The 27,718-nt window shown below is 39.7% G+C and overlaps 5 protein-coding genes across 10 annotated transcripts in view; all 5 read right to left on the reverse strand.

Annotated features, from left to right (window-relative positions):
- Positions 1-2,470: 2,470 nt before the first annotated feature.
- On the reverse strand, positions 2,471-5,181 carry spaw (southpaw). 2 transcript variants are annotated; one of them, XM_077601169.1, is made up of 4 exons: positions 4,978-5,181; positions 4,710-4,910; positions 2,847-3,616; positions 2,471-2,762 (listed from the first exon to the last, which is right to left on the reverse strand). In XM_077601169.1, exons 2-4 carry the CDS (start codon positions 4,828-4,830, stop codon positions 2,610-2,612), a joined length of 1,044 nt encoding a protein of 347 aa, XP_077457295.1. In that variant the 5' UTR covers positions 4,831-4,910; positions 4,978-5,181; the 3' UTR covers positions 2,471-2,609. The 2 variants fall into 2 exon arrangements, with proteins under 2 accessions (XP_077457295.1, XP_077457294.1); XM_077601168.1 differs by having other exon boundaries at positions 4,710-5,181.
- Positions 5,182-5,325: 144 nt separating this feature from the next.
- Positions 5,326-9,117, reverse strand: dguok (deoxyguanosine kinase). Of its 2 annotated transcripts, none has more exons than XM_077601172.1 (8): positions 9,016-9,117; positions 8,633-8,808; positions 8,448-8,557; positions 7,487-7,680; positions 6,444-6,591; positions 6,249-6,364; positions 6,008-6,107; positions 5,326-5,883 (listed from the first exon to the last, which is right to left on the reverse strand). In XM_077601172.1, the coding sequence occupies exons 1-8, from the start codon at positions 9,042-9,044 to the stop codon at positions 5,857-5,859; spliced, it is 900 nt and encodes a 299-aa protein (XP_077457298.1). In that variant the 5' UTR covers positions 9,045-9,117; the 3' UTR covers positions 5,326-5,856. The 2 variants fall into 2 exon arrangements, with proteins under 2 accessions (XP_077457298.1, XP_077457296.1); XM_077601170.1 differs by having other exon boundaries at positions 8,633-8,835; positions 9,016-9,103.
- A 319-nt stretch (positions 9,118-9,436) lies between these two features.
- tcn2 (transcobalamin II) lies at positions 9,437-12,501 on the reverse strand. Its single transcript, XM_077601098.1, has 10 exons — positions 12,350-12,501; positions 12,040-12,107; positions 11,200-11,389; positions 10,945-11,114; positions 10,674-10,826; positions 10,371-10,564; positions 10,112-10,286; positions 9,865-10,045; positions 9,670-9,788; positions 9,437-9,602 (listed from the first exon to the last, which is right to left on the reverse strand). The coding sequence occupies exons 2-10, from the start codon at positions 12,098-12,100 to the stop codon at positions 9,541-9,543; spliced, it is 1,305 nt and encodes a 434-aa protein (XP_077457224.1). The 5' UTR covers positions 12,101-12,107; positions 12,350-12,501; the 3' UTR covers positions 9,437-9,540.
- Positions 12,502-12,708: 207 nt separating this feature from the next.
- On the reverse strand, positions 12,709-23,015 carry LOC144074352 (uncharacterized). Its single transcript, XM_077600745.1, has 27 exons — positions 22,829-23,015; positions 22,649-22,755; positions 22,545-22,578; positions 22,338-22,463; positions 21,329-21,769; positions 21,169-21,246; positions 20,633-20,728; positions 20,479-20,551; positions 20,255-20,399; positions 20,090-20,182; positions 19,908-20,020; positions 19,719-19,833; positions 19,521-19,640; positions 19,323-19,436; positions 19,030-19,260; positions 18,845-18,907; positions 18,181-18,282; positions 17,934-18,116; positions 17,741-17,860; positions 17,466-17,677; positions 17,073-17,199; positions 16,919-17,002; positions 16,655-16,851; positions 16,358-16,384; positions 16,078-16,141; positions 15,827-15,994; positions 12,709-13,762 (listed from the first exon to the last, which is right to left on the reverse strand). Exons 1-27 carry the CDS (start codon positions 22,914-22,916, stop codon positions 13,703-13,705), a joined length of 3,381 nt encoding a protein of 1,126 aa, XP_077456871.1. The 5' UTR covers positions 22,917-23,015; the 3' UTR covers positions 12,709-13,702.
- A 989-nt stretch (positions 23,016-24,004) lies between these two features.
- Positions 24,005-27,718, reverse strand: part of osbp2b (oxysterol binding protein 2b) — a 28,587-nt gene continuing 24,873 nt past the window's right edge. For 3 of the 4 annotated variants that reach the window (XM_077600946.1, XM_077600949.1, XM_077600950.1), the window contains one exon: positions 24,005-26,873. In XM_077600946.1, coding sequence (XP_077457072.1) covers positions 26,731-26,873 — 143 coding nt within the window. In that variant the 3' untranslated portion in view covers positions 24,005-26,730. The remainder of the gene's footprint in view (positions 26,874-27,718) is intronic. The other variant, XM_077600948.1, reaches the window with a different exon arrangement.

The raw sequence follows: 27,718 nt of genomic DNA on the forward strand, positions 1-27,718 counted from the left end.
CTTTTTTAAATTAAAAAACGACATGGTATAGTAAGGCTATTTTCTTTAAAAAACGACATAGTATAGTAAGGCTTTTTTCTTTAAAAAACGACATAGTACAGTAAGGCTTGTTTCTTTAAAAACGACATAGTATAGTAAGGCTTTTTTCTTTAAAAAACAACATAGTATAGTAAGGCTATTTTCTTTAAAAAAACGACATAGTATAGTAAGGCTTTTTTCTTTAAAAAACGACATAGTATAGTAAGGCTTTTTTCTTTATTAAAAAAATGACATAGTATAGTAAGGCTTTTTTTATTTAAAAAATGACATAGTATAGTAAGGCTTTTTTCTCAAAAAACGACATAGTATAGTAAGGCTTTTTAAAAAAAAACGACATAGTATAGTAAGGCTTTAAAAAAAAATTGACATAGTATAGTAAGGCTTTTTTTCTTAGACGACATAGTATAGTAAGGCTTTTTTAAATTAAAAAACGACATGGTGTAGTAAGGCTATTTTCTTAAAAAAACGAAATAGTATAGTAAGGCTTTTTTAAATTAAAAAACGACATGGTATAGTAAGGCTATTTTCTTTAAAAAACGACATAGTATAGTAAGGCTTTTTTCTTTAAAAAACGACATAGTACAGTAAGGCTTGTTTCTTTAAAAACGACATAGTATAGTAAGGCTTTTTTCTTTAAAAAACAACATAGTATAGTAAGGCTATTTTCTTTAAAAAAACGACATAGTATAGTAAGGCTTTTTTCTTTAAAAAACGACATAGTATAGTAAGGCTTTTTTCTTTATTAAAAATATGACATAGTATAGTAAGGCTTTTTTTATTTAAAAAATGACATAGTATAGTAAGGCTTTTTTCTCAAAAAACGACATAGTATAGTAAGGCTTTTTAAAAAAAAACGACATAGTATAGTAAGGCTTTAAAAAAAAATTGACATAGTATAGTAAGGCTTTTTTTCTTAGACGACAGTATAGTAAGGCTTTTTTAAATTAAAAAACGACATGGCGTAGTAAGGCTATTTTCTTAAAAAAACGACATAGTATAGTAAGGCTTTTTTCTTTAAAAACGACATAGTATTGTTAAGCTTTTTTTTCTCAAAAACGACATAGTATAGTTAAGCTTTTTTTTCTCAAAAAATGACATAGTATAGTAAGGCTTTTTCTTTAAAAAACAACATAGTATAGTAAGGCTTGGTTTATTAAAAAACGACATAGTATAGTAAGGCTATTTTCTTTAAAAAACAACATAGTATAGTAAGGCTTTTTTCTTTAAAAAACGACATAGTATAGTAAGGCTTTTTTCTTTAAAAAACGACATAGTATAGTGAGGCTTTTTTCTTAAAAAACGACATGGTATAGTAAGGCTTTTTTCTTTAAAAAATGACATAGTATAGTAAGGCTTTTTTCTTTAAAAAATGACAGTATAGTAAGGCTTTTTTTCTTAGACGACATAGTATAGTAAGGCTTTTTTAAATTAAAAAACGACATAGTATAGTAAGGCTTTTTTAAATTAAAAAGCGACATAGTATAGTAAGGCTTTTTTTTTTAAAAATGCCATAGTATACTATGGCTTTTTTCTTTAAAAAAATGATATAGTATAGTAAGGCTTTTTTCTTTAAAAAACGACATGGTATAGTAAGGCTTTTTTTCTTAAAAAACGACATAGTATAATAAGGCTTTTTTTTTAAATTAAAAAATGACATAGTATAGTAAGGCTTTTTTCTTTAAAAAACGACATAGTATTGTAAGGCTTTTTTTTCTTTAAAAAACGACATGGTAAGGCTTTGTTTATTAAAAAAGGACATAGTATAGTAAGGCTTGGTTTATTAAAAAACGACATAGTATAGTAAGGCTATTTTCTTTAAAAAACAACATAGTATAGTAAGGCTTTTTCTTTAAAAAACGACATAATATAGTAAGGCTTTTTTCTTTAAAAACGACATAGTATAGTAAGGCTTTTTTTTTTAAAAAAAACGACATAGTATAGTAAGGCTTTTTTCTTTAAAAAATGACATAGTATAGTAAGGCTTTTTTCTTTAAAAAACGACATAGTATAGGATGGCTTTTTTCTTAAAAAAACGACAAAGTATAGTAAGGCTTTTTTCTTTAAAAAACGACATAGTATAGTAAGGCTTTTTTCTTTAAAAAACGACATAGTATAGTAAGGCTTTTTTTTTTAAAACGACATGGTATAGTAAGGCTTTTTTCTTTAAAAACGACATAGTATAGCAAGGCTTTTTTAAATAAAAAAGCCTTACTATACATGGTAATTTTTTAAGAAAAAAGCCTTCCTATACATGTTCATTTTCTGAAAAAAAGCCTTACTTTACTTGTAATAACTCCCCACAGGCAAACTGAGCTGGATTTGAACCTAGGACCACAGATATGTGAGGAAGATGGACTAACAACCCAAGCCGCTAGGCCAGGTATTAATAGTCGTATTCCACAAATGTGTCCTGAAACAAAAAACACGACACTTATCTGAAAATAGCGTTTTAATAAAACTAGAGTATATAATGTGCAAAATATACAATGTATTGTACATAAATAGACAGAGATTTTAATGTTAAAGATATAAAGCCACTGTTGCCAGCAGAAAATATTTGAGCGGGCTAATCAGTGGCAGCCGCACTCTTCGACGATCATGTCTTCGTGATGGCGCAGGGTGAGGTCATCGTTCTCGTAGTACAACATGGATAGAGGGGCGAGACGCGTCGGTACGCAGGAAGGACAGCTCCACCTTTCTGGGTCCCGGTGTTTCAAAAGGCTCTGCAGCAACCACAAAATAACAAAAGAAAACATAAGTCAACAGTTCTTCTTGCAGATGCTGATGCCGTCGCGAGCGGATCTTACTTGCATGTAGGCGTGGTTGGTGGGATTGAAGGATTCATCCAGCGGTGTTGGACATGCACCCTCGCAGCGGTAAGCGTTGAAGCGTTTGGGATGGACAATCCACTCATCCCAGCCGATGTCCTCGAAGTCCACCCACATGTCCACTTTGCGACAAGGGGGCAGCCAAGCCTCTTTTGGCGGGATGCTCGGCAGCGGCACGGACAGCTCTAACCTGTTCCTTTTGTGGCGTCGACTTTGGCCCTCGCTGCCGATTTGTGCCGCAGCGACGTACTTGGAGTTTTCCACTGTGCGGATGAGGCTGTAGGTGGAATGACCCTTCTGGCGGAGTTCATTTTTAAAGAATATAACCATCATTGCCTGAAATGTGCTCCGATGACTATGCCTGCCTGAATTTTCGAGTAGCCCCCTGCTGAGAATCCCTTCGTCATCCCCAGAAGTGCTCCCAAGTTCAGCTTCAGGTTCGCCTGAGGCCTCCTGGCCCGACAATCCACGGTGGAGCCAGGACTTCAAAAGAGCTGTCACATTACAAACCTTCCACGAAGACTTGCCGGCTGGCGCGGTGACACTTCCCAGGAGAAGGCGCTCGTACTGGCACGTCGAGCCTTCCTCATCGTCACACATCCGGGAGTGATACAAATCCACTACATCACGCTTGCGGGTAGGTTGGCCAGGAAATCGGAGGCGCAGCTCTGCCACTTGGACTCTGTCGCTGGTCGAAATGGACGACATGTCAAAAGTGACAATCCATCTATTGCCCATTTGATGGTAACCTAGGAGGAAAAAAAGCACATATCAGAGTCATACCACTTTTCAGAATCAAAATACCGTATTGTCAGACCATAACTTGCACTTTTTTTCATACTTTGGCTGGGTCTTTGACTAAAGAACATAAGAAGAACATATGTGAACAGATGCCAATTTTACTAAATTTTTCTATTGTTACTTTAAAGTATGTTTGTTCTCGTTTTTTAAGAAATATAAGATTGCCCTCCTATAACTGCGCTTTTTACTCCGGTGTAGCTCCTATATATATTTTTTTCCACTTGTGATTTTTTTTGGGCTGGTTCGACTAGTCCAAAAATACAGTCATCTACATGGAAATTACTCAAAAAGTCGTTTTGAAGTAAATTTACTTAAAAACTGGAAGCATTTGCTTAAAAAAACAGATCACAATTATTTTTTGTGTGTCTTATAACATGCAACAATGCAAATTTAGGGTAGAAGATATTTGCGAATAATTTGGATGCCACAATGTCTTCCAATTCTGAGATCCTAGGAATGAACAACTGCAAGCAAAATTACTCCTAAGGCATAACTACAGTATATTAGTTGACAAATAAATGGTACATGTACTTCTATTGACATCAATTGGTGACCTAACATTAAAGAATTATGTAAAAGTGGTTGACTTGTTTCCTTAATTTCAGTGCTGTAGACAATAAAAGTCAAAGTTACTATGTGGTTAATGTCAACAAGACATTTTTAGAGCATATGTCATTCATCTAGCTAGCAACATCAAGAGTAACCAACGAGTAATCCTCTATATTTTGTGCTTAGTTTTAGTACTTAACAGTTTTGACTCGAGCTTGCTGACTGAGCAAAGCAGCTCCTTGGACAAATGTCAAAACACTTGATGTGGGAGGCTGAACAGCAGAGGATGTGTATTGAACCCCCTCGTGCAAGGCCGTCTGAGGGCTAATATACACACCCTCCCACATAAAATCCTTTAAAGTGGAAGAAGCATTTTGACACTTGCAGGGCTGTAAAAAGGGAGGAGGGCCAGGTCGTAGATAACAGCCGTTTTTGAAACGACACACTGTTTAACCCGGAGAAAATCCAACCGTGCTCTAACTGTAGACTCACCATTCGGCATGAGACTGATGATGGAGTCCGACTCCCGCGCCGCTTGACTTTCGCCAGTGTCGGTCTCGGCCGCTGTCGACGGGACGTCGGTCGCCTTGAAGGAGCGATATAGCTGCATCATGTACAGAGGGAATCTGCCTCGAGGGTGGAGTGAACTGTTCCTTGGCGTCACGTGATCGTCAAGCCCAAGCTTAGACCAGACTAGACCAAAAGAGCAAAAAAGAAGCACGTAAAAAGCCATTTTGGAGGAGAAAAAAAAAAAACATACGAGGTTAGGGTCTTCTTCCTTCCTGCTTCAGCTGCTCTCAGGCTGAAGTGAAGTGTAGACGAGCCCCTTTATAGCAGGCAGCTGCCCTTTGATGACCCCTGACCACTCCAGGCATCCTAATGGGCTCTCTGATCATCCTAGCATGCCAGAGACCACAACAAATAGGGCATCACAAACAAAAAACACCATTTAGCCAAGGTCATTGTCCTGCCACACGGTTCGGAGCTTTTCCATACACTCTTTCAAACCTTAATCCTCTCAACAAGCGGGAATCGCTAAACAATTAACACCTACAAAGCTGTACAGCCATTAACACCTCACTGTTAAGTAGAAGCAAGCGCAGACCACCAAAGTAAAGAAATAACTTTATTAAGATACTAACATCCAGGAATGTATTCAAACAACGCAATGCAACAAATGACTATCTCAAGTTTAACAACAGTTAGCAATGAAAATGACCTTCGTATAGAATCTCAGGCAGACGAATAGTAGTCAAAATGTTGCTTTACAAAAAAACTATAATACTCAGCAGTGCTCTTATACAGTGCATTTGTATTTGTTATTTCTAATGGTGTATTACTTAAGAGTTCAGAGCATTTCCGTGAATTTATAAAATCCTATTTTATCGAAATTAGCCCCATCAATAGTAGAACAGAATGAAATGGAGCATCATCTTTGCAAAGACAAAAATTGATACAGCTTTTCTATTAGAGCACAAGACTGTGTGCTACAGAACAAACAGCTGCAAGTAGAAATTTAAAATATTACTTAACTGTAAAGGGTCCAACGGTTACAGTTATGACAGTAAATAACTTATCCATTCAACTAATTTCTGCCAGGATACAAATGACACGGCTTGTGTGTTTGATGAGCCTCCCTTCACAAGGCAGAGAAGAAATCCTTCACCTGTAAAAGAATGACAAAAAAGATCCATCAGTCATTGTGAAAATCAATTCACAATCATAAAATAGGGTCCTAAACTGCCATCGTTTTTTTGCGGGCAGTAGCCGTGTCAAAACGGTCATCCCACCTGTTTGACAAAGTCCTCCTGTGCTGTTGGGTTACTCTGAAATTCCACGCTGGCATCTAGCTCCAACACAGGTATCTTTGTCAACCAGTCAAAATGGATCCTGAGAGAAGACGTAGAAGCCAAGCCAAGTTTAATTCTAGCATTTATGAGGACGCACTTCTTTGTCATCATCCAATGACCTCCCCAACTAAAAATTCGGCATAAAAAACTCATTAGTTGGTGAGGACCCCTTCACACTCACTCTGTTGTTTTGTCCACCAGCCACTTCTGGTGCTGTTGGTGTAACTTCTGGAGATAGTCAAGTTTTACGGTCGCTTCTTCTGGCCTCCCTCGCCGCTCCAGGCGTTCCATGCATTTCTGACAAATATACGTTTGCCATGACACTGTAAAGAATACAGATTTTTGTCCTTGCAGTGACAGCAGAGCTTGCGCAGACCTCGGGAGGTGCTTTAAGATAGATGATGCCCTCTAGCGCCACCCGGTGTCCGAACTGTTCCACCAGAAGCGAGTGCCAGTCCTGGTAGACTGCCCATTCAGTTGAGTTGATGCAACCCAGCTCGAACATGTTCAGGGCGAAAATGTATCTGCGAGGGGAAATTCAGTAAATTTGAGCATGTAAGTAAAAAGTAACTTTTGAAGGGATTAGTCAAAAAATTCTCTCAACTTTTTTTTTTTTAATTGGATTATAAGAACTGGATCAAAAGCCCTAAATGTTCCATTTTTTATAGATATAAAACTGTTTATTTGAACTTTTTTTTCTTAGTAAGGGAAAACATCTAATAATCATTTGTTTTTCATTTCAAATGGAAACATTTTTTGTTTTATTATATTTACTATCAAAGTGGAAAACCGAAAATATTTTTATACATTTATTTTTAGATTTTACAAAATACTTTTTGACCTAAAAACACCAAAAGAAAAAAAAATGCAATTATTGATTTAAAAAGGTGAAAATCAGGAAATATAATATACATCTATAATCTTCATTTGAATTTGATCCTAAAATAGAAAGTTGGCACTCATGATTTACTTACTCGGGCCACACAAAATGATACGGCGGGCCAGATTTGGCCCTGGGCCGCCACTTTGACACCTGTGCTCTAGAGTCTCAGCCAGTAAGCGCCAATAATTGAACAAGGTCAGACTGTGAATATTTCCCTTTGTTGTGCCTTTGATGCCGTTTGGACTTGAGGTTTATTGTTTATAGAAAATGCCAGGTGCTACGAGATAGGCATTGTGGGAAATGAAAGTAAAAGATAAATGGAGAGAAATTGAGAAAGCGTTTTCACATAAGGTTGAGCTACAATAAGTCTTAGCGAGGACGAGTGATGAGTTTGATGCAGTGAAGTTATCTGCATTTACTCGTGAACAATCACATCTCCTGAATTAATAGTATTGCTAAACTGAATAAAAAGTTATTTTTTAGAAAAGAATAGACATTGCTCATATTGTGCTTCCATGTTTGTGTTTCTTACTGACCTGTCACTGTAGACGGAGCGCTCATAAACCTGTATCCCAGCTCCCTGGGAGCCTAGCAGGTGAGCAGACGTCGGCTGGAGCTGAGTTTTGAAGCGACTCATGCACGAGTGGGTTTGGAACGTGTAGGACCAGCGTTGAGGATCCTGGTACATCATCCCCAGCAGGTTGCTCACAGTCTTCTGGGGAGATGTCCCCTATGAAAAGCAGAGCAGAAAGGAGAGCACGCAAATGATATGTTGGCACTTTTAAGTCATCAATAAAATTGCAATTTGACATCATTCTTGACTATACTTCAAACTCGTGAATATGCAAAATATTCTTGCCAGGTTCAAATTAAATTTCCCCAAATAGACAATACTCTACGTATTTATCTCATACTTCCAAAATTGTTGGTCGACTCAAACCATTTCAACTTTAAAATATTAATCTCATTCATAACATTTTGGGAGAATTTCTATTCTCCATATTGAAAATTGTTATAAATTTCCCAAAGCCAGAAATACAAGCAGATTGCAAAAAAGTTGTGAGACATTGAACACATTTCCATCTTGGCTCCTGAAAGGCTAAAGGTATTTTTAAACACAATTAGTCTGAAAAAAATAAGTCTTAGTTTTTACCATTGACTTTTGAGGCTTTTTTTTGCTACCCGTCTCTTTTTAGACTCCATGGGTTTTAAAATCACCATATTTTTATCTTAAAATTATACTTTCTCTGACTAAACAACCTTTGAACTGTTCTCTATGTTCTAGTCAGAATAAAATACCGACATTTTCCAAATCATCGCATTCAATTTTTATTTACAATTTGTAGTTTCCCAACTTTGGGGGAATCCAGTTTGTAGTTAAGACAAGATATTTAGCTCCTGTTTGCACATTTCGTGACCGATTATAATCATTGGGACGTACATTTAAAATGTTATTCAACAAAACTAAGGATAAATCCGTATTATAATGCTACCCACCTTTAAGGTCCCACTGTCAATGTTCTGCCATTTGCTGACAGGTTCTGACACCACTTCCCAATCTGGACAAGCCGCTTTCAGCAATCTCGCAAAAGTTGATTTTCCAACAGCTAAGATTAAAAACAACAACATAAATGGCAACTTTCCACGTCGCTCACACATAAATGTGTAAAGGCGAATATTACCAATGTTTCCTTCTATCGAAACTCTCTTCGCTTCATGTCGATTTGAAGGTGCCGCAAAAGACGCCATTGTTCTTTTTGCCATGCTGCCTCCGTTCTCTTTAAATTGCGGATTTAATCGAATCAAGTTGTCACCAGTCTTGCTTTGTCTCATGAGCTGCACCACGTTTGCTTTCAAACTAGGAAACCGTTTTAAGACGATGCCCCTAGATAAGAATACCATTTTGCTAGCTAGAAATGCTACCAAACATTATCCGCTATTGCGTTGTTAACGTGTGCTTGGGACGTGTAGCTTGCTTGCAACGTATTTTACAGTTTATCATGTACACTCTAGGATTTAGACAAATACATAAAAACTTTGCAGTTGCACTTTAAGTGCCACTTACTGTGTATTTTTTCCCGCGGCATTCGGCATGCTCGCGATTGCGTCGGAAATGATTCCATACTTCCGGTATGTGGTGTCGCAAAAAGGCACGTGACTAGCAGAATCAAAACAAAACTTCCGCCCTCGCTCGTTGTTTATTTACTAAATTGTTTCCATAAAGAAACGAATTAATTTGATCTTATTTGTCATTATCTTGACTATTTTACTGATAACTGGACTTTTTCCTCTCACTTTGGTTAGGTTACCAATGGTTCCTTCAGAACAGTTACTGAATCAATACTGACTTTTGATATCCAACACTATTAAAAGCAACATTTATAGATGAACATTACCAATATTTTAATTGCCCAATTTTTAAACCAATCAGGTCTTATTTGACAATCTATTATTCATAGCATTAGAAATGCAATACTAGGAAGCAATAGATTTTTCACTTTTATTTACAGATGATCACATTGTAATTGAAAAATCAACATTGCTTGTGTTTCAAAATGATCAAAGTTGAATATCACTGACTAATGACAGGTTAATAGCTTGTGATTTTTAAGGTGATCTTCTGAGTTTCCTTCAATTTGAAATCCCGGATCCCTGAAACAATAAAGGCAGATTTGGGTTTGTTTTTGTTCATCTTTACAATTATGTACAGAGTTTTCACCTTCAGTCAGAGCAGTGCCATCAGACGAGAGATGCCAATATCTACGGTCGCTCTGTCTGGCTCGCTCTCCATTCACCACACTTAAGAATGGTCCCCACAGGCTTGACTCCTTCTCAAATCTGCCACACAACAATGTACATGTATTTTATTTCATGAATACTTACCATAAAAACCCATGCACAAAAATCCACTTACGTGAAGCCAACATTTTTTTCCTTGAGGAGATGAAGTGCCTCCAACAGAGTGCTTCCCTTGGGCACATCCAGTGAATACACTGTGGACGTCCCAGCGGATGTCACTACTTCCACCATCACGGCCACTTTGGTTTGACTGGGCAAAACGACCACGGGGTCGGTGGGCTCAAGAATGAGTGTGTCTGTATGAAGAAAATAGTTACAATCACCTCCAAATAATCGCCAATCTTAAGGATAACAGCATGTACCATCTTCATTGAGGCAGTCCTTGCTTTGGATAGCCAAGTAGGATTTCTGCTGAAGAGCTGGAAGAACCTGAGATATGGCCATGGGGTTGTGGTATTTGTTGCCTCTGGCATCTCGCCTCAAGGCTTCCATTGAGGCACCGCATTCAGACACTGGGCTGCCCATTGCAAGTAAAGCCTGTGCACAACATTTAGGTTAATATTTGGATGACAATTTGCAACAAAGCATGGGTGGGTGATATATTCTTGGAGCTATCATTACTTGCACAGCGAGGCCAGTGCTGAACTCATTGCCAATATGACCGTCGGGCCTTTGTGAGGTCAAGAGCTTCTGTTTTATCTGGCTCAGGGCTGCATCAACCTCGGCGGCATTGTGTAGATTGCAGTTAGATTTCGTCCCACCGCAACCAACATTCTTTACACACTGGAGAGCCATTGCAACCATGGCATATGTATCTAGAGAGGGGGGGGGTGGAAAGAAGGGGAGGTGAGATGATGTGACAGATGAAGTTTGCCTGTGTATTGACTATAGATATTTAAATTGAAATAATGTCTGTTTACCCACCAATACTTTCAATGTCTGCATGTTTAAAATCTTCATTTTCAACTGCTTTGATGAGTTTGTTGACAACGTGGTTGTTGACCCTGATGCCGTTAACGCAAAGAGCCAGCACACCCAAAGAGTACTGGTAATAATTGGTCAAAGGGCGTTGGCTGACTACATGGAGGGAAGAAGACAGAAATGATCTCCCTTTATAACTTCAACTAAACCGCATTCATGACAATAATCAAAGTTTCTTATTTAGACTGGACAGCAAAGGAAAAGTTAAACCTACAAGTAATGTATTCTTTCTCTTGTTCCAACTGCTTTTTAAGGTGCAACAGCAGTGTCTCACTTTTGTCACCTACAATGAAGGTGACGGTGTTGAGATCATAGCAAGATGATTTTAAGGCCAAAGCATATAATGCCAAGCGGCCAACCACAGGCTGGTTGCCAGAGAGGAAACTAGAGAACAGAGATTATGACATGGCAAGATTGGGTAAGGTCATAGCGTACGTCACCTAAAAAATGTGCAATTCTGATTAATTACCTTTGAATTTCATTGTGAAAATGACTTGTGAGTCTAGTTAGGTGTTCCCCTTCCTTTAAAAGGTTGTGGAACTCAGATAGTCGTAATGCCAAGTGAACACTTGGATTGGGAAGCCCTTCTTGTCCATCCAGAGAGCGCAGAAGATCTTTATTTAGTGAAATCAGCAGCTCACGGTTGGATCCAGGATTATCTGGGTTAAAACATGAAAAATGTCACATGGGTCATAAGAGAAGTTCAGAACTGTAGGTTGCTGACGTCAACATGAATGCTCAAAAGGATGGCTGTGTCAGCAGTAACATCAGGACGAAACTGAGGCATGTGGACTCTTATATGCAATAAAATACATATATGGGAGGCTGCTCGGCCTCTGCTCATTGTTCAATTTCAATTAATTGGTCAGATATATTTTACTCCAGATCTATGGGTGTATTTCTAGTTTATTCATAAATGTATACAGCTTTGTTTTACACTAATCAAGGACATATTTCAAATATGTATGACCCAACAGTGGATACAGTACCACTGATTAGTTTTTTTTTTCAAAATGTTTGACTGGTAGAGTAGCATTTTTGACATTTGTTTGTTCAAAATGAAAAATAGGTGCGTTGACTCTTTGAAATGTTGGGAAATGCAATTAGCCAATTGCAAAATCTGAAAATGTCCAGAAGAGTGAGTCATGTGTTTTTATCCTGAATTCTTCCCCGATTTCACACTTTTATCAAACATAGTGAAGCATTGATTTAGCAAAATAACAGCAAGATAGCGACCAATATTAGCAACAACAAAAAACCCATTATTCTACATTATGTGGGCTACTTGGTAAATATAAGTACGACTTACCGCAAGGTAAACTGGAGGTCAACGCCAACAGCCCGAACAGAAAGAGTGAATGGTACATCATAGATTACCTTAAAAGTAAAAATAAATAAGAAAAACAATAACAAGTGTTGGAGTAAACCATTTCAATAAGCGTCCATCCACTTTTAAGTGAAATAAGGAAGAATAGCTGCATAACAGTATTAAGTTGCTGGGGTATTTATCCCTCAACAGCCTACATACAAAACAAGCTCTGACTGACGTCATGTGACTATAGCCTGTAATTCAGAATGTTTTTTGGTAGAACGTTAATAAAAGATTCGTATGTTGTTACCTTCTCCCCGATCTTCAGTCCAAGAGTAGAGAAGTAAACGGTGAGCTGCACTGATAAACGCTCCAAAAAGTCACGTGTCACGTGATTTTGCTACAAACGCCCAGAGAAATTGGATCAAACTCATTGTTTGCATATGTACATAATCACCCTACTATACTATATTAGAAGTTGTGTTATATTCGGCGTAATAAAAATATAGTTTAAAGAACGAAGTCGTTGACACAGACGAAGAGCTTCATTAAGAACTACACCTCCCACAGTTCTTTGCGGCTCTTCCAGAAGCCTTTCGACTCTTCCGGCGCTTTTTGGCTTTAAGTCTAAACAACTGGAGAGTTTACTGCTCGCCGGGCTGGTTCAAGAATTGGACGTTGCTTGAAGCTGGGTCTTGTTTTGGGGTCAGTAGCTTTCGCATGTTTACGATTTTATGCTTTTATATAAACGCGACGTACAACGTATCGAACACGAGCTAGCAGAAAAACACAAAACTACATTGTTGACAGGGGCAGGGCACTTAGTGGCACCTGGTCATTCATCCAAGGTCTTATTTTAGCAATTACAAGGTTGCTATTTAGGTGGATGATGCTTGTGCTATCTTTGTGCTTCTGTCGTGTCATATTCTAAACGTCTGCTGTGGTATTATTTCAAGGCGGACAGTAGTAAAATCTAGAGTTAGCCCAGTGTAGCGTGGCCAAAGCCGGTTTGTTTGCAGACAACCGTTACATTTACTCGAGTAACTTTTTGAGAAGGCAGGATTAGGGCTAGTGAAGGATGACAACAAGTCAATCTGTTTTTCGGGTGTACTTTTCTCTTTCATGTATGTTTCACGTCCAGTATTTACTCAGTTTCAATGATATTTTCGATGACTAGATCATCATGCATCATTTGGCGCCCACAAGCAGCCAGCTGGGCTTCCTACCAAGCATGTACACATTTCCGGGGTCCACGATCTTGCCCGAATCCGATCACAGATCTGCGAGTACTTCTGGTCAGCTACAAAGCCCAGCACCTTTAAACAAGTGAGTTCATTATAAACATTGACAACGAGTTTGCCAACACTTTGCTGACCAAATGTGATCGCTTTCCTTGTCACAGCACTTGGGAGACGCGATGCCTCAGGAAGCACCGGAGGAGAATCGATGACGAGTATGTGCAAGGCGCTCACTCATTTCTCACTGAAGAAGCATGTTCAAAAGACTCCAATGCACTTTTCTCCTTTCTCAGCGAATGTCATGCTAAAAGGAGGAGGTTAGCTGAAGAAGTGGACAGTTCACACATCACGTGTCTCAACTGGCCTCCTCTGGATAACTCTCTTCAACAAGACCACCGTGCTCTTCAACAGCTTCGTCCGGCCCCTCACAACCCGACTCCACTGCATGCCTCTTCTTCCCTTTCACCACCCACGACGGAGAGCTCCTGCATGGACATCGAGGCAGCCCAGAGAACACTTCAGGAGATTGAAAACCGGTATGCAACATGGCAGGGAAAAAGCTTTTTTAAAAATACACACTAGTCGTCAAATCTGTTCAGAAAGATCTCTCCAAGCTCTCATTTATTCAGATTTATTCTTAAATTACTAATAATTAGCGCCACATCTTGGTAGTTACTCTGCTCGACCCAACTTTAATCACTACACAAATTTTCTCCCATTTCAGTATACTCTTAGTGAGAAAATTTTCAGTTGTTTATTTCAATAGCTTAGGAAGGGTAGTAGGTGGGTTACAGCCGTATATTGGAACGGTCATTTGCATAATCAAAGTTTCATAACAAGAAATTTTGTTAATTAGACAAATAAATAAATCAGGAAACCTCTTTTTGCAAAGCACTGAGCACAACTCGCCCTCGACCACCCCACAGATTGTGTACGTGCTACCGATTGGCAATGATGCAGCGCCATCCCTTGAAAGTTGTTGGTGCGAGTTTGGTTGCTTACTAACCAAAATCCAATTCGGGCAAGCTTGGTCCCCGCTACCGTCAAGGTGTGGTGTCAGTAAGCGCCTTGAGATTTGTGATTTATCTTTAACTAGAATAACGTTGGAGGACGATGACGAGGATCTGGATGTGGAGCCGGACCAAAGAAGACCGGTGCTGGTCATCTCGGACAGTTTGAAGGAAGGCCTGCAGCGAGGCATCAACAACATTCTTCCACCTACCGTAGCCCAATCTGTGTATGTTCTACTTTTTATAATGGGGTTGTTTAAAATGTGCTTTTGAAATGGTGAAAATGAGTCAAAAATCTATCATTTTACATGTAGAAAATGAAGTTGCTCTGTTTGTTTAGGAGCCATTCCTGCATGGAGTTGGTGCTGTGGCGACCACCGCAAGACCCCTTTTGTCGCAGATTAAAAGGCTCCTTACAGAAACAGAAGAGACAACAGACTGTTTTGCGACAGCCCCCCACACCGTGCACTTCGCCCACCCCGCACAGCCCTTCCGCCGATACACACGTACCTATCCAGAACTTTCCAGACACAGAAAGATGCGTGGAGGAGGACATGGAGATGTAGAACGGTGGAACATTGCTCCGACGTGTTTAAACGTGTCACATATGGGGCTTAACTTGGTTACTTTGGAATTTTTGGCGGTATGTTACGTGACGCTTTGGACACTGGGTAATTTCTGAACATTTGTTTTAGTGTTTACATCATTCATGCAGCCATTGTTGGCATAGAGAAATGCATTTGCTAAAGCTTTTGGAGGTTGTTTTTCATTGATCACCAGTTGGCAGCCCCTGATTTTTGTTCCCTGGGGCCAACATGAATCCAAATGTAATTCCAGTGTTCATAAATGCTTACTTGCATGGCCTTGTTCAAATACTGCATTCATTTGGACTAAAGCAAGTCATCGGTATGCTATATAAGCTATCAAGAGTTTTGAAAGTCCTGGAGATTCCCTTTTACGGATTTGTGCTTTCTCACATGCTTCCGTCAGTATTCCAATACGACTTGTTCACCCAGTCTTTGATTTGTAAAATTAAAGTGCTGAATCATAAAGGATGCTACAAATCATTACTTTAATCTCGATTCTGGTATTAAAACAGCACATAAAGGTGAAAGCTGAATACCAGTTACGTCCGCCGTCATCTTAAATGTAAAGGCCCAACGTTACAATTTACATTGTGTAACATTTACGAGCATCCAAGAGAGTCGCAGAGAGCTTTATGAGATTTTTGTGTGAAATCTGCAAATCTTCCAAATGCTGAGCCATCAAACTTTGACACAGAGGAAAGTTCAAAAGATGACTAAACATGTGCTTGTGTCATTTGTCACTGTGACCTGCTATCTTAACTACAGGTAACAATGAATGATTCATGGCTGTATGATGGCCTGAAGGATGAGAGACTCAAGGTTTCTCACCCTCTGGATTGCTCAACTGAAAAATAAAAATCACACAAAGAGCCACCCAGTCGATCACGCAGTTTGTTGCCACTCAATTACCCGAATGCTAAGAAGAAAAAAGGCTTGAGGAATGTATACTCACTGCAGGAAGGACGGGCCCTGGTGGCATCCATGATTGGTTCTCAACGCGAAGCTGTCTGACTCTGCTCTGTAAGTAATGCACGAGTTTTAACGAGGCCACGTCTGACGTGCTCTGTGGAGTGCTAGTGTAAACGTAGGTCAAGAGGTCGGAACGTTGAGCATGTGGATGCTGAAAGAACCACACGTGATATGATATCTTACACTGTTTTCATGCATATATAACTTATGCAGGTAGAGAAAGCTTTACTGTACCTTTAGATCTTGCGTTCTCTGACCCTTCAATGTCCCTTTTTCGTCTTGATCTGTTGATGCCTTTCTTAAAAGGAAGGAAATAGTAAATTTGAAGAATCAGCGTTTGTCCTGACTGAATAGCCAAGGTGTTAGTTAGCCAAAAAAGGCTCTTGATTGTTTTGCATTGCTGGACTAATACACAATCAGAGTGAAAAATCATTTAGAGATGGGATGAGAACATGCTGGTTAGAATCAATATTTATTTGTAAGCTACTTTTTAACAGGCATATGCCTCATTTACCTGCCCCTTAATAACTTTGCTCTGCACCTGTGGGATAGCAAAAATAGTGAAATTTTAAGTAGCATAAAAACAGCAGTACCTCTACTTATGAAATTATTTGGTTGCGGGAGTGATTTCATAACTTGGATTATTTTTAAGTAGAGGCATATATACTCAATATTTATATTTGTTTTTTGCAGGTTTTACGAAAACAGCTAAAGCCGAGAAAAATGGAGTTGTACTGTCCAAAATAGTTTTGTGGTATTCCCCCGTTTCGCAAATACATAATAGCAAAAGTGATTTTGTGCAGCGTGTCACCTTTCCAGTTCTGCTGTCAACTCGTCCTCAAACTTGCAGGCAAGACGGGCTGTGGTCTGTTCCTTCCACTGCGTCATGCTCCTCTGGACTTGCCTCAACTCCATGTCTTTGGCCTCTAGCTGCTTTCGAAGAGAGGCCTCCAGTCCTCCATCGCTCATTCGAGACCATTTTAGACTACTGAGTTCATCAACGTGCTCCTGAGTTAGTCAAATTGGTCAATCAATTTCTCAACTAGAAAAGCATAAGCAAGCTTGCGTGTTGTACCTGAATGAGACGTTCCTTGAGAGTTTCCAAGGCTTGATTTCGCTCCGTCCTCATCTGTTGCCTTTGAATTCTCAACTCTTGCTCCTTTAAGCAAATTTATGGGTTTACGGTAGGCTGCATAAACAGTAAAAAGCAAATGGCTATATCACTGTACCTTGTCTTTGAGCAGCTGCTCATTTGCTTGCTTTTGGGATTGCAACTCCTGATGTAAATGGCCAATGTGGTTTTTAAAGGGAACTCTTTGCGCTTTCAGTTGCAGAAGAGCCTCATCTATGGTAGAGCTACAACAAACAAAACAGTTGTCAATAATATAACCACTAAATCAGCGTTTCCCAACTGCAGGGGGGCCACATTTCAGTGAGAAAATAACCAGAGTCCTTGGTTTTCAGGATAGGACATTTCTAATCTGCCGTGAGGAAGGACAGTGTGTTGTCACGACAATGTCTCAATTTAACTTTGAACTTCTATACAGCTGCATCATGTGTTGTGATCGGGAGAAAATTCAGATCCCACAAACAAAGCGTAAATCCCCAAGGGAAAAAAATACCAGGAAGGAAGCTTGACAGTATTTCGTTGGCTTCCGTCTTTCTGCATCAAAATGTGAAGAAACTCCAGTTCTGCCGCCAGTTCACGAGCCCAGAGCCCAAACTGCTTCTCCTGCTCAATTTTTGCTTGACTACGGCGAATCTCCTGCTCTTGCAGCACCCCGCGGAGCCTCTCCGTTTCTCCTTCGGCCCGTTGCACAATCTTCTCGCTCTCCTACGGAAAACCCCTAGTTGTTAGTTTTCCTGCCAGTGCCGTCCGTCCAAGGGTGTCCGGTACCTGCAGGATATGTTTCTTCAACTTCTCCAGCTCGTCCTGCTGCTCCTGCTTCATTGACCTGAGCAGAGACTCCTGCTTTCGCTGGTGAGCGCTCCGCTCAGCTTCCAGCTCCTGGACTCGCTTATCAAAAAGTGACAAAGAGTTGACGGGATTGGAAGGATATCGACGTGGGGATTACGGAAAGTCATCTTACAGTTTGCAGCTCTGTCGCTTTGTGTTGAAGAGAAAGTGTGTGGCTCCTTTCTTGGTGCATCTCATCCCTCATTGATTCCAGGCTTCGCTTGTTCTGCTCTTCTAGTAGACCACAGTGAAAGTGGACCGCTTCCATCTTATCTGCTTCCCACTTCCTCCTCTCCTCATCCACAGCTTTGCACATCTAAATGAGAGCACGACGTTATAATGGAATATGGTGGAAAAAGTTTCATGTTTCACGTGTTTACCTTCTCTAATGTTTCCGCATGCAGCTTTTCTTCACGTTTCCTTGACTCGTCCCGCTCGTGCTCCAGTGAGTTCTTTAGTGCACTTGATTCGTCTTTCTTTAGCTGCCAATATTTGGATCAATTAATATTTTCATGCCGTTCACAGTGGTACCTCTACTTACGAAATTAATATGAAAAAACATTTTTAATTATTGTTGAACAATACACAAACCTATGTGAGGGAGGAGTTACAGTGGTACCTCTACTTACAAAATTAATATGAAAAAAACATTTTCTATTGTTGTTGAACAATACACAAACCTATGTGAGGGAGGAGGAGGAAAACATTTGGCAACTGACAACAAAAAAGAATATAATTTCAAAAGAACTTAACTCTGTGGGGCAGATGATGAAAACTTGCCTTAAGCATTCTCGAAGAACTCACGAAAACACGTTAGAACTCAAATGTGGAGCAATTCTATCGTGCCAATTTCAAAATAAAATACAGGACACATGAAGTGTAGAATGTGCGGGAATGTTTGATTTTTTTTGGAATTTATTTCGTATCCTAAGACAAAATTTTTCCATCGAGGCATTTCCGAACCTGAATATTTTGTATGTAGAGACGTTTGCAAGTAGAGGTACCCCTGTACATTGCTTTTACACCTTTGAGCAAAGTTCTCACCTTTTGCATTTGCTGTTCATGAGCCGTGATTAAATCTTTCCTCTGCTGCTTTAGTGCTGCCTCCTAAGTGAAAATGGGAAAAAAGGCAGTTACAGATAACTATTTTTACAAATGTAAACAATTTGAGTTTTCTGTGAGCATAGTTTGAAAGTCATCTTGGCCAATAAAGATACTGAAATATTCACCATCATGGTGTGGGCGTGTTCTCTGGCTTCTTTGAGAGAAGTGTGATTCTGTCTTTTGGTGAATTCCAACTCTCTCTTCAGGTTGTCTCCTTCTGTTCGTAAGACCGCATGCTCCTCTTGGAGATCTCGCAGTTGCCACTCCTTCTGGCCCAACATTTTCTCCAGCGCATCCACTCTGACTGTGCATGCTCCAAGTTTTTCCTGTACCTCACGGGCTTCACACTCCAGAATCTGAGTCAAGTAAAAACTATGTATGTCGTTTGTTGGGCGGGGAAAAAACTCGAAATTGTCACCTCGAAATCCTTCTCTCTCAGCTTCCGAGTCTCCTCAAGATGAGAAGATCTTTTCCTCAATGAAGTCTCTGCTTCTGAGACCCTCAGGAGTTTCTCACAAGTTTCCTCCAGTATCTGTTCATGATAACGATAGAATGATTTTGCAGGCCTGGAATATTTCATGTATATTGTTATATTGCCCTGTTTGGATTGCGGTACTTTTTGCATGGAGTCTTGCTTTTCCTTTGCCCTTTGCTGCTCGGAGATGAGCTCAGCTTTGGCACAAGCTAATTGTGTCGCCAATTCCTGCCTCTCCAGATCAGACATCTCTGTATGAGACTGTTTGTGGAAAATAATTGGATGTCGTTGGAAAAAAAGTCAAGAAAGCACTTGATATTGTTGAGCACCGGTTATCACCTCCTCCCCGCAAGATGTTTTCTCGAGTTGTTCTTTCTTCTTTAGCTCTTCTTCCAAATTTTGAATTTCACATTGGTATGATGCCTTTTGCCTGTGAAGTTTCTGGACTTGGCAGCTACATAAGAACACAAGCATAATCACAAAAAAAGGAGTGTTTCGCCGCAATGCACTTGACGTTTGAATTCATACTTTAACGAGTCTCTCTCGGCCTTTCTCTCGTTTAGCAAAACCTCTAATTGCCTCTTCTCTGTCTCCAGGTGGCCAGTCTCAGTGCTGAGTCGCTCTAAATCCTGGAAGGCATGCTTGAGGGGGAAAACACAGAGTAGAAAGTGCTTTCGATTTTCTGACAATTAGCGGAAAACCCATTTTACCTTTCTTCTCAACTGCAACTCAGAGAGGGAGAGTTCAACCTCATTTAAATGAGACTTTTTCATTCGTAGTGTCTCTTCTTCTTTTTCGGATCTCTAAAACAAACAGAGAAAGCAATGGTTTACTCACATGCGGCTGCGTGAAAGCAGCTGAGTAAACATACGCACTAGTCTGAGGGTAGAAAGGCGCTCGTTCATCTTCTCCCAAGCCGACTGCATTTTCTCCGACGCCTCCTCCAGCTTGGACCGCCTGCTCCAGTGTCCTTTTGATTCTTCATTGGCGTCCTTGTCGTCATTGACTAAACTCTCCACTCTAAGGATGACGGAAAGGCGATTATAATGCCGGCATGGGATTGATTGCATTGTTGTATCTCGATCTTCCCCAGTTTTACCTGAATTGATCACTTTTACTGTGCACTGCTTTCAGGGTGGTTCTTTTGCTTTTGACAGCTTTGGACAATGTGCCTGGAGGCACAGGTCAGGTTTATGTTTGTATTTGGCTGCGCGTGATGAATTCGGTGCACAATTTGATGCGTCATCGCTTACCAGCCCGTCTGCAGAAATGACGTCTGACTTGATCCGAGCAGACCGAATCAAGGTCGCTGTCAATGGACACTGAATCAAAATTCCACACAGGCACTCCTGATACATAAAGAAAATACACGCTAACCATTAGATCACTAGAGGATGTCCCGATCGCCTGTTTTTGCATTCGAGTTGAGTTTGAGTCACCTGCTTTTGTGCATACAACAATATCAAGACCTGATAAATGTAATAAGGAGGGGGAAAATAGCAAATACAAATGTCTTTCTTTTCCGCAATTTGAACGAAGCAATTCAACATTAAAGCCGATAAGAAGGTTAGTATTAGCAAAACAAAATTTGGAAGAAATCAGTTACTATGCAGCACCAAAAAAGTTGCGTACAAATTACGCTTAAATAGTATATGTGATACACTGTGATTTCTTGACATTCCACCAATTAAATTCTCACGGAACGCGTCATTCAGAACAGAACATAGATGTGTTTTTAACTTTTAAGCTACTCCTTTAGATCCTATGAGATCATCGTACAAGTGCATACCTGCTAAGAACCTCGGCTTGGGAGAGGAAATGTGCTTTGGATTTCGATGTTCATTCTCAACGCTTGTGCTGTGAAAGACTGAAAGAAAATAAATGAACACTATCATGTATATTATCCAGCATCAGGAAAACTCAGCGTAGAGTTTTGTGAGTGTCCTCACCTTTCTCACTATGTTGTAATGTCTGAACTCCAGATGTTTCAGAAAGACATTTTTTATCTTCTCTTTCTTCTGGCCTGATTTGGAAGAAAGCAACCCTAGCTGGGTCTTTACCACTACTTTTCACATTCATGGATGCGTCGCTTCTGTAATTGTTCTGGGGACTCTGGAACGTCCTTTCAGCTTCCTCCTCTTGCCCGCTCCTCTCCGGTAACGGCAGCTCAATCATCTCCTCTCGAAAGCACCTTACAAAGTCCTCGGTGCAGATACTCTCCGTTGGAGGCTGAGGATGACCTGACGTTGCGCCTCCCTTACAGCCATCTCCCAGAAGTCTCTCGAGTCTCCACATGAATTCTTCCTTGTGAGATTCCATCTCCGTGTTGTTTCTGATACACACGTCCAGCTGCAGTGAGGCCGCCTCAGGAGCAGTGTAGTTTGTCATATCTGCAGGAAACGTGGAGAGGGTCGTAGGTGAGCAACATCTTTAGACAGGATGAATTAATCAAAATTGCAAAAACATCAAGTGTGCTTTCAGAAATCTAGTTCGTGTAATGCAAATATTTAAAAGGGACAGACAACTACTATTATTTAAGACCTTCATGTGAAAGACAGTTACTCAAAGAAGTATACAAATCACACATTTTTGAGACCTCTGATAATGGAGAAAATAATGAATACACAAAAACGACAACGCTTATGCCAGCAGCCATTTTATGACATCATACCTACACATTTTGATCCACTGCCATTTAAAAATGTCTTCTAATGGGTAAAATGCCTACTTCACAGACATAATAGCTTTTATTTAAACACCCCCCCCCACACACACACACTATTACACATAACATCAAAATAAACCCCAACTTAATAAACAAGATTGTGGTAGGATAATGTGTGTTGACTCTCAAGTTAATGTTGGACAAAATGATGCTACTTGGTGAACCACGTATTCTTTCAAGTGGTGTAAAAATGTTGAAAAATCCGAATTGGGCTGAATGACGTGAGAATTCACCTGCTTTTTGTTCTGCAGCTGGAAGAATTTGCAAATCGTGACAAGACACTGGGGCATCGTTGGTGTGAGAGGCTGTGCTCCCAAAGCCTGTGTCTTTGCTCAGAGACTGATTTAACCTAAACACTGCTGAAAACAACTCGTTTGTGGGTCAAGAAAGTCAACCATCACATGAAATCATGTTGAAATATGTCATGAAGTGCGGGTTACCTGATTCCTGCTTGTGTGGATGAGAGTGCTTGACCTGCAAAGATTGATTCCGTCAGATTTATGTATTCACCTCACAGTTTCAGTTGGGGAAGAAAAGAACGGACTTGCAGCAGCCCTAGCTGAGCATCAATAGCATCCAACAGGAAGTCACAGGGGTCCGATTGGAGAGGTGGTCGAGCCGCTTCAAACCTACTGCTGCGCTTAGGTTGGTCTTAAAGGGGAGAAAACACAGCATGGCCAATAAATATGCAGGATGATTGTATATTCATTTTCTAATCTCAGACCTGAGTGAAACTCGTCCTTGTCTCCTCTGTCGTGGTTGTGTTGGTCCATGGTGTGCTGGATGTACAAACACATTCCAAGTAAGGTCATAGTGGAGGGTGGGTATGTTGTCCATGTGTTGTCATAGAAACCAAGGCTGTGTAGCTTTTCTATCAGGGTTAACAAACTTTTTTTTTTAATTAGACAATGGGATTATAATTTACATTGTCCTTTTTGCAACCAAAACAATACCACATAGATGCACACAACTTGTGCCCCCCCCACACACACACATGGGGTAACTCCAAAGACCCCTAAGGTTGTCCAAGTACTCGACTAATGATTTCACCCATTAATTTTATCATTATATATTCATACAAATGAAGGCAAATCAGTTAAATCTTACTTACGAGGAGAAGTGCCAAACTTTCCGAGAGTTCCACAGTTGAGACGGTGGGTCGTGATTTAAAAAAAAAAAAGGGAGGTGGGGTCCGGTTGCCAATAGCAACCGCAAGCACCTCTTCAGTTTTGCTCAGGGTGCACAAGTCAACAGTGGAGAATTGACGGCTTATATGCAAGCACAGTTTTGTTGTAAAACGTGTGCATGTGTATGCAGTAATCCCTCGATTATCGCGGTAATGTAGACCAGACATGGCCGCGATAATTGAGAGATTACTGTATTCCTATCTTAAAAAATATATCTCAGAAAGTATTACCAAATGGTATTAGATGTGTAAAAAGAATGGTTTATGTATAAAAAAGGTAACGTTTGTTAAAATTTGGATATGTTTATCAGTAAAGTCAATCATTATATTTACAAAGGTCATGGGAATAATTTATGTAATATCATGTATTTAATACATGGTACGGAGCTGTGCAATCAATCAAATAATACACCAATTTGAAAAATTATTACATCACTGGCTGCCATTGAGGGTGATAGATTGGAGTTGAAATGGATTGGATGTCTATCATCGTTAACGGCAACCAGAAACATGGGAATTTCTGCACTAATCAATTCAAATTTTCAAATGTTATACATTGAGAGCCATAACTAAAATTTAAAAGAAAACATACACGAAAATGTGTGCATTCTTTTTAGTCATTTCACCACTTTTAAAGTACAAAAAGTCACGGAATTCTTTTGACAACAAAATTCCTTCTAACCTTACGGAGGAAAAAAAAAGTCAAGTTGTAGAACCAGTGTTTCGAGAACTTTATTTCATTTTAGTTGTGCCTTGGTTTTTGAAAGACATTCTTAGAAATTAAGGGGAGAATACACAGGTCTGTAAAAACAACCACTTGAATACACCTACAGTATGTGTATTAGGGAATTAAAATTGGTAAAGGGATGTCAGCAACCTTTGATATTTCTACCAGGCTGCTCTTGACTTTCATCTTGACAGATTAGTCAAATCAGCAGCAGCTACCTAAGCAAACCACATCTTATAGTCCCAGGAAAATTTTGTTTGGAAAAGGCAAGAAAAAATATTTAGTTTCTATCAGTTTCCATTTTTCTCAAATTGAAGGAAATGGGCACGCAAATCTATCAATATACATACAAACAGTAGAAATATTCAAACGTTAGAGTCATGGCACCCACGAGAAGGTCAATAGTAAAAGCCTCCAAAAATTAAAGCTGAAATCATACAGGGAGAACCCTCTATAGAAAGGGAAGGCAGATTAAAACATTGTTTCATCTACAGCACGCGCTCCACATTTACAAACACTTTGGTTTTTTTTAAACTGAGTAAAATCTCCACTTCTGCATATTATTGCTATCTACAGCTGTCTTTTCTTCCACAGTGTTTTTTCCTAAATATGAAAACTGGGATGTCCGTGTCATGTCGTCTCTGACTAAAATGCCTTTTTCTAAATAGACATCTCTAGATGATATTTTGGATTAATAAAGCTTTATAAAATTGAGAAGATGAAATGCTGTTTAAAAGTTATCGCAGTGTGAACTCGATATCATCATCCGTGATTTCTCTTCTCCTGTTATATGTGTGGTGATGTGGTGACTTAGTGATGTGAACAATCCCTGTTCCATTTTTTAAATATACATTAAGTGTCCAATATGTTCTTATCATGGATTTAAAAAAAATAAAAATAAAAATTAAAGGCCCCTCTTTTGTGATTTTGCCGCGATAAACATAGTGTGCAGCCAATCCCTCCATGTTTTCTTCTAATATTGTGAAGTACATCAGTGACCAGATGCTACATGACCAAATAGGCTGTACAGATAACTTAATTCTCATATGACTTTATATTACAGTATAATTTTCCTATCACAAAATATTCACACAAACAGATCAGACGGAACGGAGTACCTCTAGCCTTGAAACCTACAATCCTACCAATGATTACAAAAAAATACTTTTTTTTTTCATTAGATCTGTAGTGCACAGACCGGTCAATTAAAGGCAAAAGACCGAGGGTACCTTCAAAAGCGGATGCCAGATCATTATACAAACACCAAAGATGACACGTTGGAACTGTGGTGAGCGCGGAGCAAAGATCTTCTGCCAAACAGGTACCAGCCCCATTCTTTTCTACATGTAAACCCAACCAAGGCCCCAGGCTCACACAGTGCCAACAGGATGCACTAAACTACCAAATCTTTACCGAGGAAGCTGAGGTCCAAGTGGAACTATGCGGTGTTAGTACTGAATGTGGGATGCCGTCAACGGAAGCAAGGACGCGCCATGTGACGTTTCACGAGAGCACCAAAGGACGAGAGAAACCACATTTCTTATCGACAGCAACACAAAGATAGTTCTAGCGTCACTTCATGCGCAGCGACTAGTGCTACTCAATGTATGACAAGCTCGATACGAATGCATTTCAACAGAATATTCAATGCGCAAATGAGACGGAGTCGTGCGGCGCTTTGATGAATCAGAAGCATGAATTAGAATTTAGTGTGAAATTGTACAAAAACGAACATTATATTCGAACTACATTGTTTTCCAGCAACACGCCAATGTGCCTTTTTGAGTTGTGCGCGCGGGTGCAGATGCAGAAGATAGAATACAAAAAAAAACACAATGTTGAAAGGTTTTTTCTTTTCTGCTAAATCTTTTTGAGGAAAGGCTCAAATTAGCATAACCTTCAAAGTTAATTTAGTACTAATTGCATGCACAGCAAAAGAAATGCTGAAAAGCAGCATGCTAATAGTCTCACTGGGTTTGCATGATATTCCAAAATACATAGTTGAAAAAGGTCTGCCATTTTTGTCAGTGTCAATTTATTAAACATCTTAATTTTGTTTTGTTACAGTTTTTTCATATACCTCCATGAGCGAGTTAGTATAGTTATCGTTTCTTTTTCATGACGGTATGTGATACAACTACTACCAAATTTGCAGTCAGTTTGAGCCGACAAACGTATCTGAAGCATAATTACTGTGAAATTCTGTGTAAAAATATGCTTCATTAGACAATTTTATATTTTTATGGTGCTTATTGAATCGTAAAAACAATAAAAATGTCATTTCAAAATCAGATTGCAAACTGTTGACTGACTTACCCAAGTCAATTAATACCTGGTCACCAATTTGAAGTTTATAAGGGATGTCTGTTGTCACTGATTTGAACCATGTCAATCCACAATTCTTTTGGGGTGAATGATCAAAACTCTCCGCTGAAAAGTGCAATGTTAAAGCACCTAATCAGGTGCGTTCATATTGGGATGTCACAACTCCAACAGCTTCACACATCTATAAAATGGGACAGGGAGCACCCCATCTTTTTTTCCATCTGTAAAGCAATGAGAGTGCACAATTGGAGGTACAAATTGTTACAAGTGCGTGTGTCACATTCACCACTTCCTGCTCACGAAGCTCCACATAAGCCTGCGAAAGCAGAGTGCAGAAGGAGCCGAGGCGGTGTCTCCTGAGGTCCTTACGTGGGGGAAGTATCCCGTGTTAGAATATATTGGGGCACATGTTCCAGTCCTGCCTCTCCTTGGCCTCCCAGTAGCCCCCTTTGTACACAAAGTTTGTCTCTCCGGTGACCGAGTCCCTCCTCTGTTGAAACCACTGGGGCTGGTAGCCTTCAAATTCGCGACCTGCCGAAAACATTGCAGCGTATTAAGTGGCGGCGGTCAACAAGTCGGAGCCACGCTTGCGGGCCGTGACCTCTGTACGTACAGCGTGTATAGGAGAGGCAATCAGTGGCTGTGTGCTGCATTTGGGAATGCTCCAAATGCATTCCAGCTTCATGTTGCAGTGAAAGGTTTGAATGGACCAAACAAGAATGTAAGAAACACTGGGGAACACCAATTTTTGTTGTTTCTGGTCTTACAGCTGTTTTAACTCATTTTTGGGTAGGATCTGAAACTGATCTCGGTTTTTTCTCGATTCTTTCAAGTTTTTAAACTATTGGAATTCTGTTCTTAGAAAAAAAAACTATGAAAAACTCAGTACTTACATATTGTATGTGCTTGTTTTATGAACATTTTCATATGTTAACATACAATGGAACACTACGTGATGGCAATGTGCAGTTCAACGCTATCATGTTTTTAACAAAGGTTATGGCGTGTGTGTCGTTAGTAACAACATAGCAAGTAAGCTGTGGAGAGAAAACAAATTGACATGATAGAGTGTAAAAGTTCTGGAATCCACACCCAAAAATGTGTTACATCGGTCAGACCTAAAGCAACATTCTTTAAATCAAATTGTGGCCCAGTGTAATAAAAAGTTTGATGCTAATGCTGTGGCAGCAATTTACAACAACTCTTTTCAAGGCAAAGAACAACCACACACAGATGGACGCATCTTTAAAGAAATATTTGGCTTAGCTTGCCAACACACACCTGACTTGACTACACACCATAAAGACATTTAAATCAAACTTTTAAACAGTTCAACATGAACTTTTCACATGAATCCAAGAAAAAAACCTTTTTTT

The sequence above is a fragment of the Stigmatopora argus genome, chromosome 5, assembly GCF_051989625.1.
Source record: "Stigmatopora argus isolate UIUO_Sarg chromosome 5, RoL_Sarg_1.0, whole genome shotgun sequence".
In the NCBI taxonomy this organism is placed as follows: domain Eukaryota; kingdom Metazoa; phylum Chordata; class Actinopteri; order Syngnathiformes; family Syngnathidae; genus Stigmatopora; species Stigmatopora argus.

Coding starts and splice junctions, on each gene's coding strand:
- spaw (XM_077601168.1), bottom strand. CDS start 4,950: ATGGCTTTTTACGTGCTTCTTTTTTGCTCTTTTGGTCTAGTCTGGTCT. Junction 3,617..4,709: donor CATCAGTCTCATGCCGAATG/GTGAGTCTACAG, acceptor TTTTCCTCCTAG/GTTACCATCAAATGGGCAAT. Junction 2,763..2,846: donor CCAACCACGCCTACATGCAA/GTAAGATCCGCT, acceptor TGGTTGCTGCAG/AGCCTTTTGAAACACCGGGA.
- dguok (XM_077601170.1), bottom strand. CDS start 9,044: ATGCCGAATGCCGCGGGAAAAAATACACA. Junction 7,681..8,447: donor TTGACAGTGGGACCTTAAAG/GTGGGTAGCATT, acceptor TGCTTTTCATAG/GGGACATCTCCCCAGAAGAC. Junction 6,365..6,443: donor ATCTTAAAGCACCTCCCGAG/GTCTGCGCAAGC, acceptor TATATTTGTCAG/AAATGCATGGAACGCCTGGA.
- tcn2 (XM_077601098.1), bottom strand. CDS start 12,100: ATGATGTACCATTCACTCTTTCTGTTCGGGCTGTTGGCGTTGACCTCC. Junction 10,287..10,370: donor GCACTGGCCTCGCTGTGCAA/GTAATGATAGCT, acceptor TGTTGTGCACAG/GCTTTACTTGCAATGGGCAG. Junction 10,046..10,111: donor GGACTGCCTCAATGAAGATG/GTACATGCTGTT, acceptor TTCTTCATACAG/ACACACTCATTCTTGAGCCC.
- LOC144074352 (XM_077600745.1), bottom strand. CDS start 22,916: ATGACCTTACTTGGAATGTGTTTGTACATCCAGCACACCATGGACCAA. Junction 17,678..17,740: donor TGAAGAAACATATCCTGCAG/GTACCGGACACC, acceptor GGTTTTCCGTAG/GAGAGCGAGAAGATTGTGCA. Junction 15,995..16,077: donor AGAGAACGCAAGATCTAAAG/GTACAGTAAAGC, acceptor TGGTTCTTTCAG/CATCCACATGCTCAACGTTC.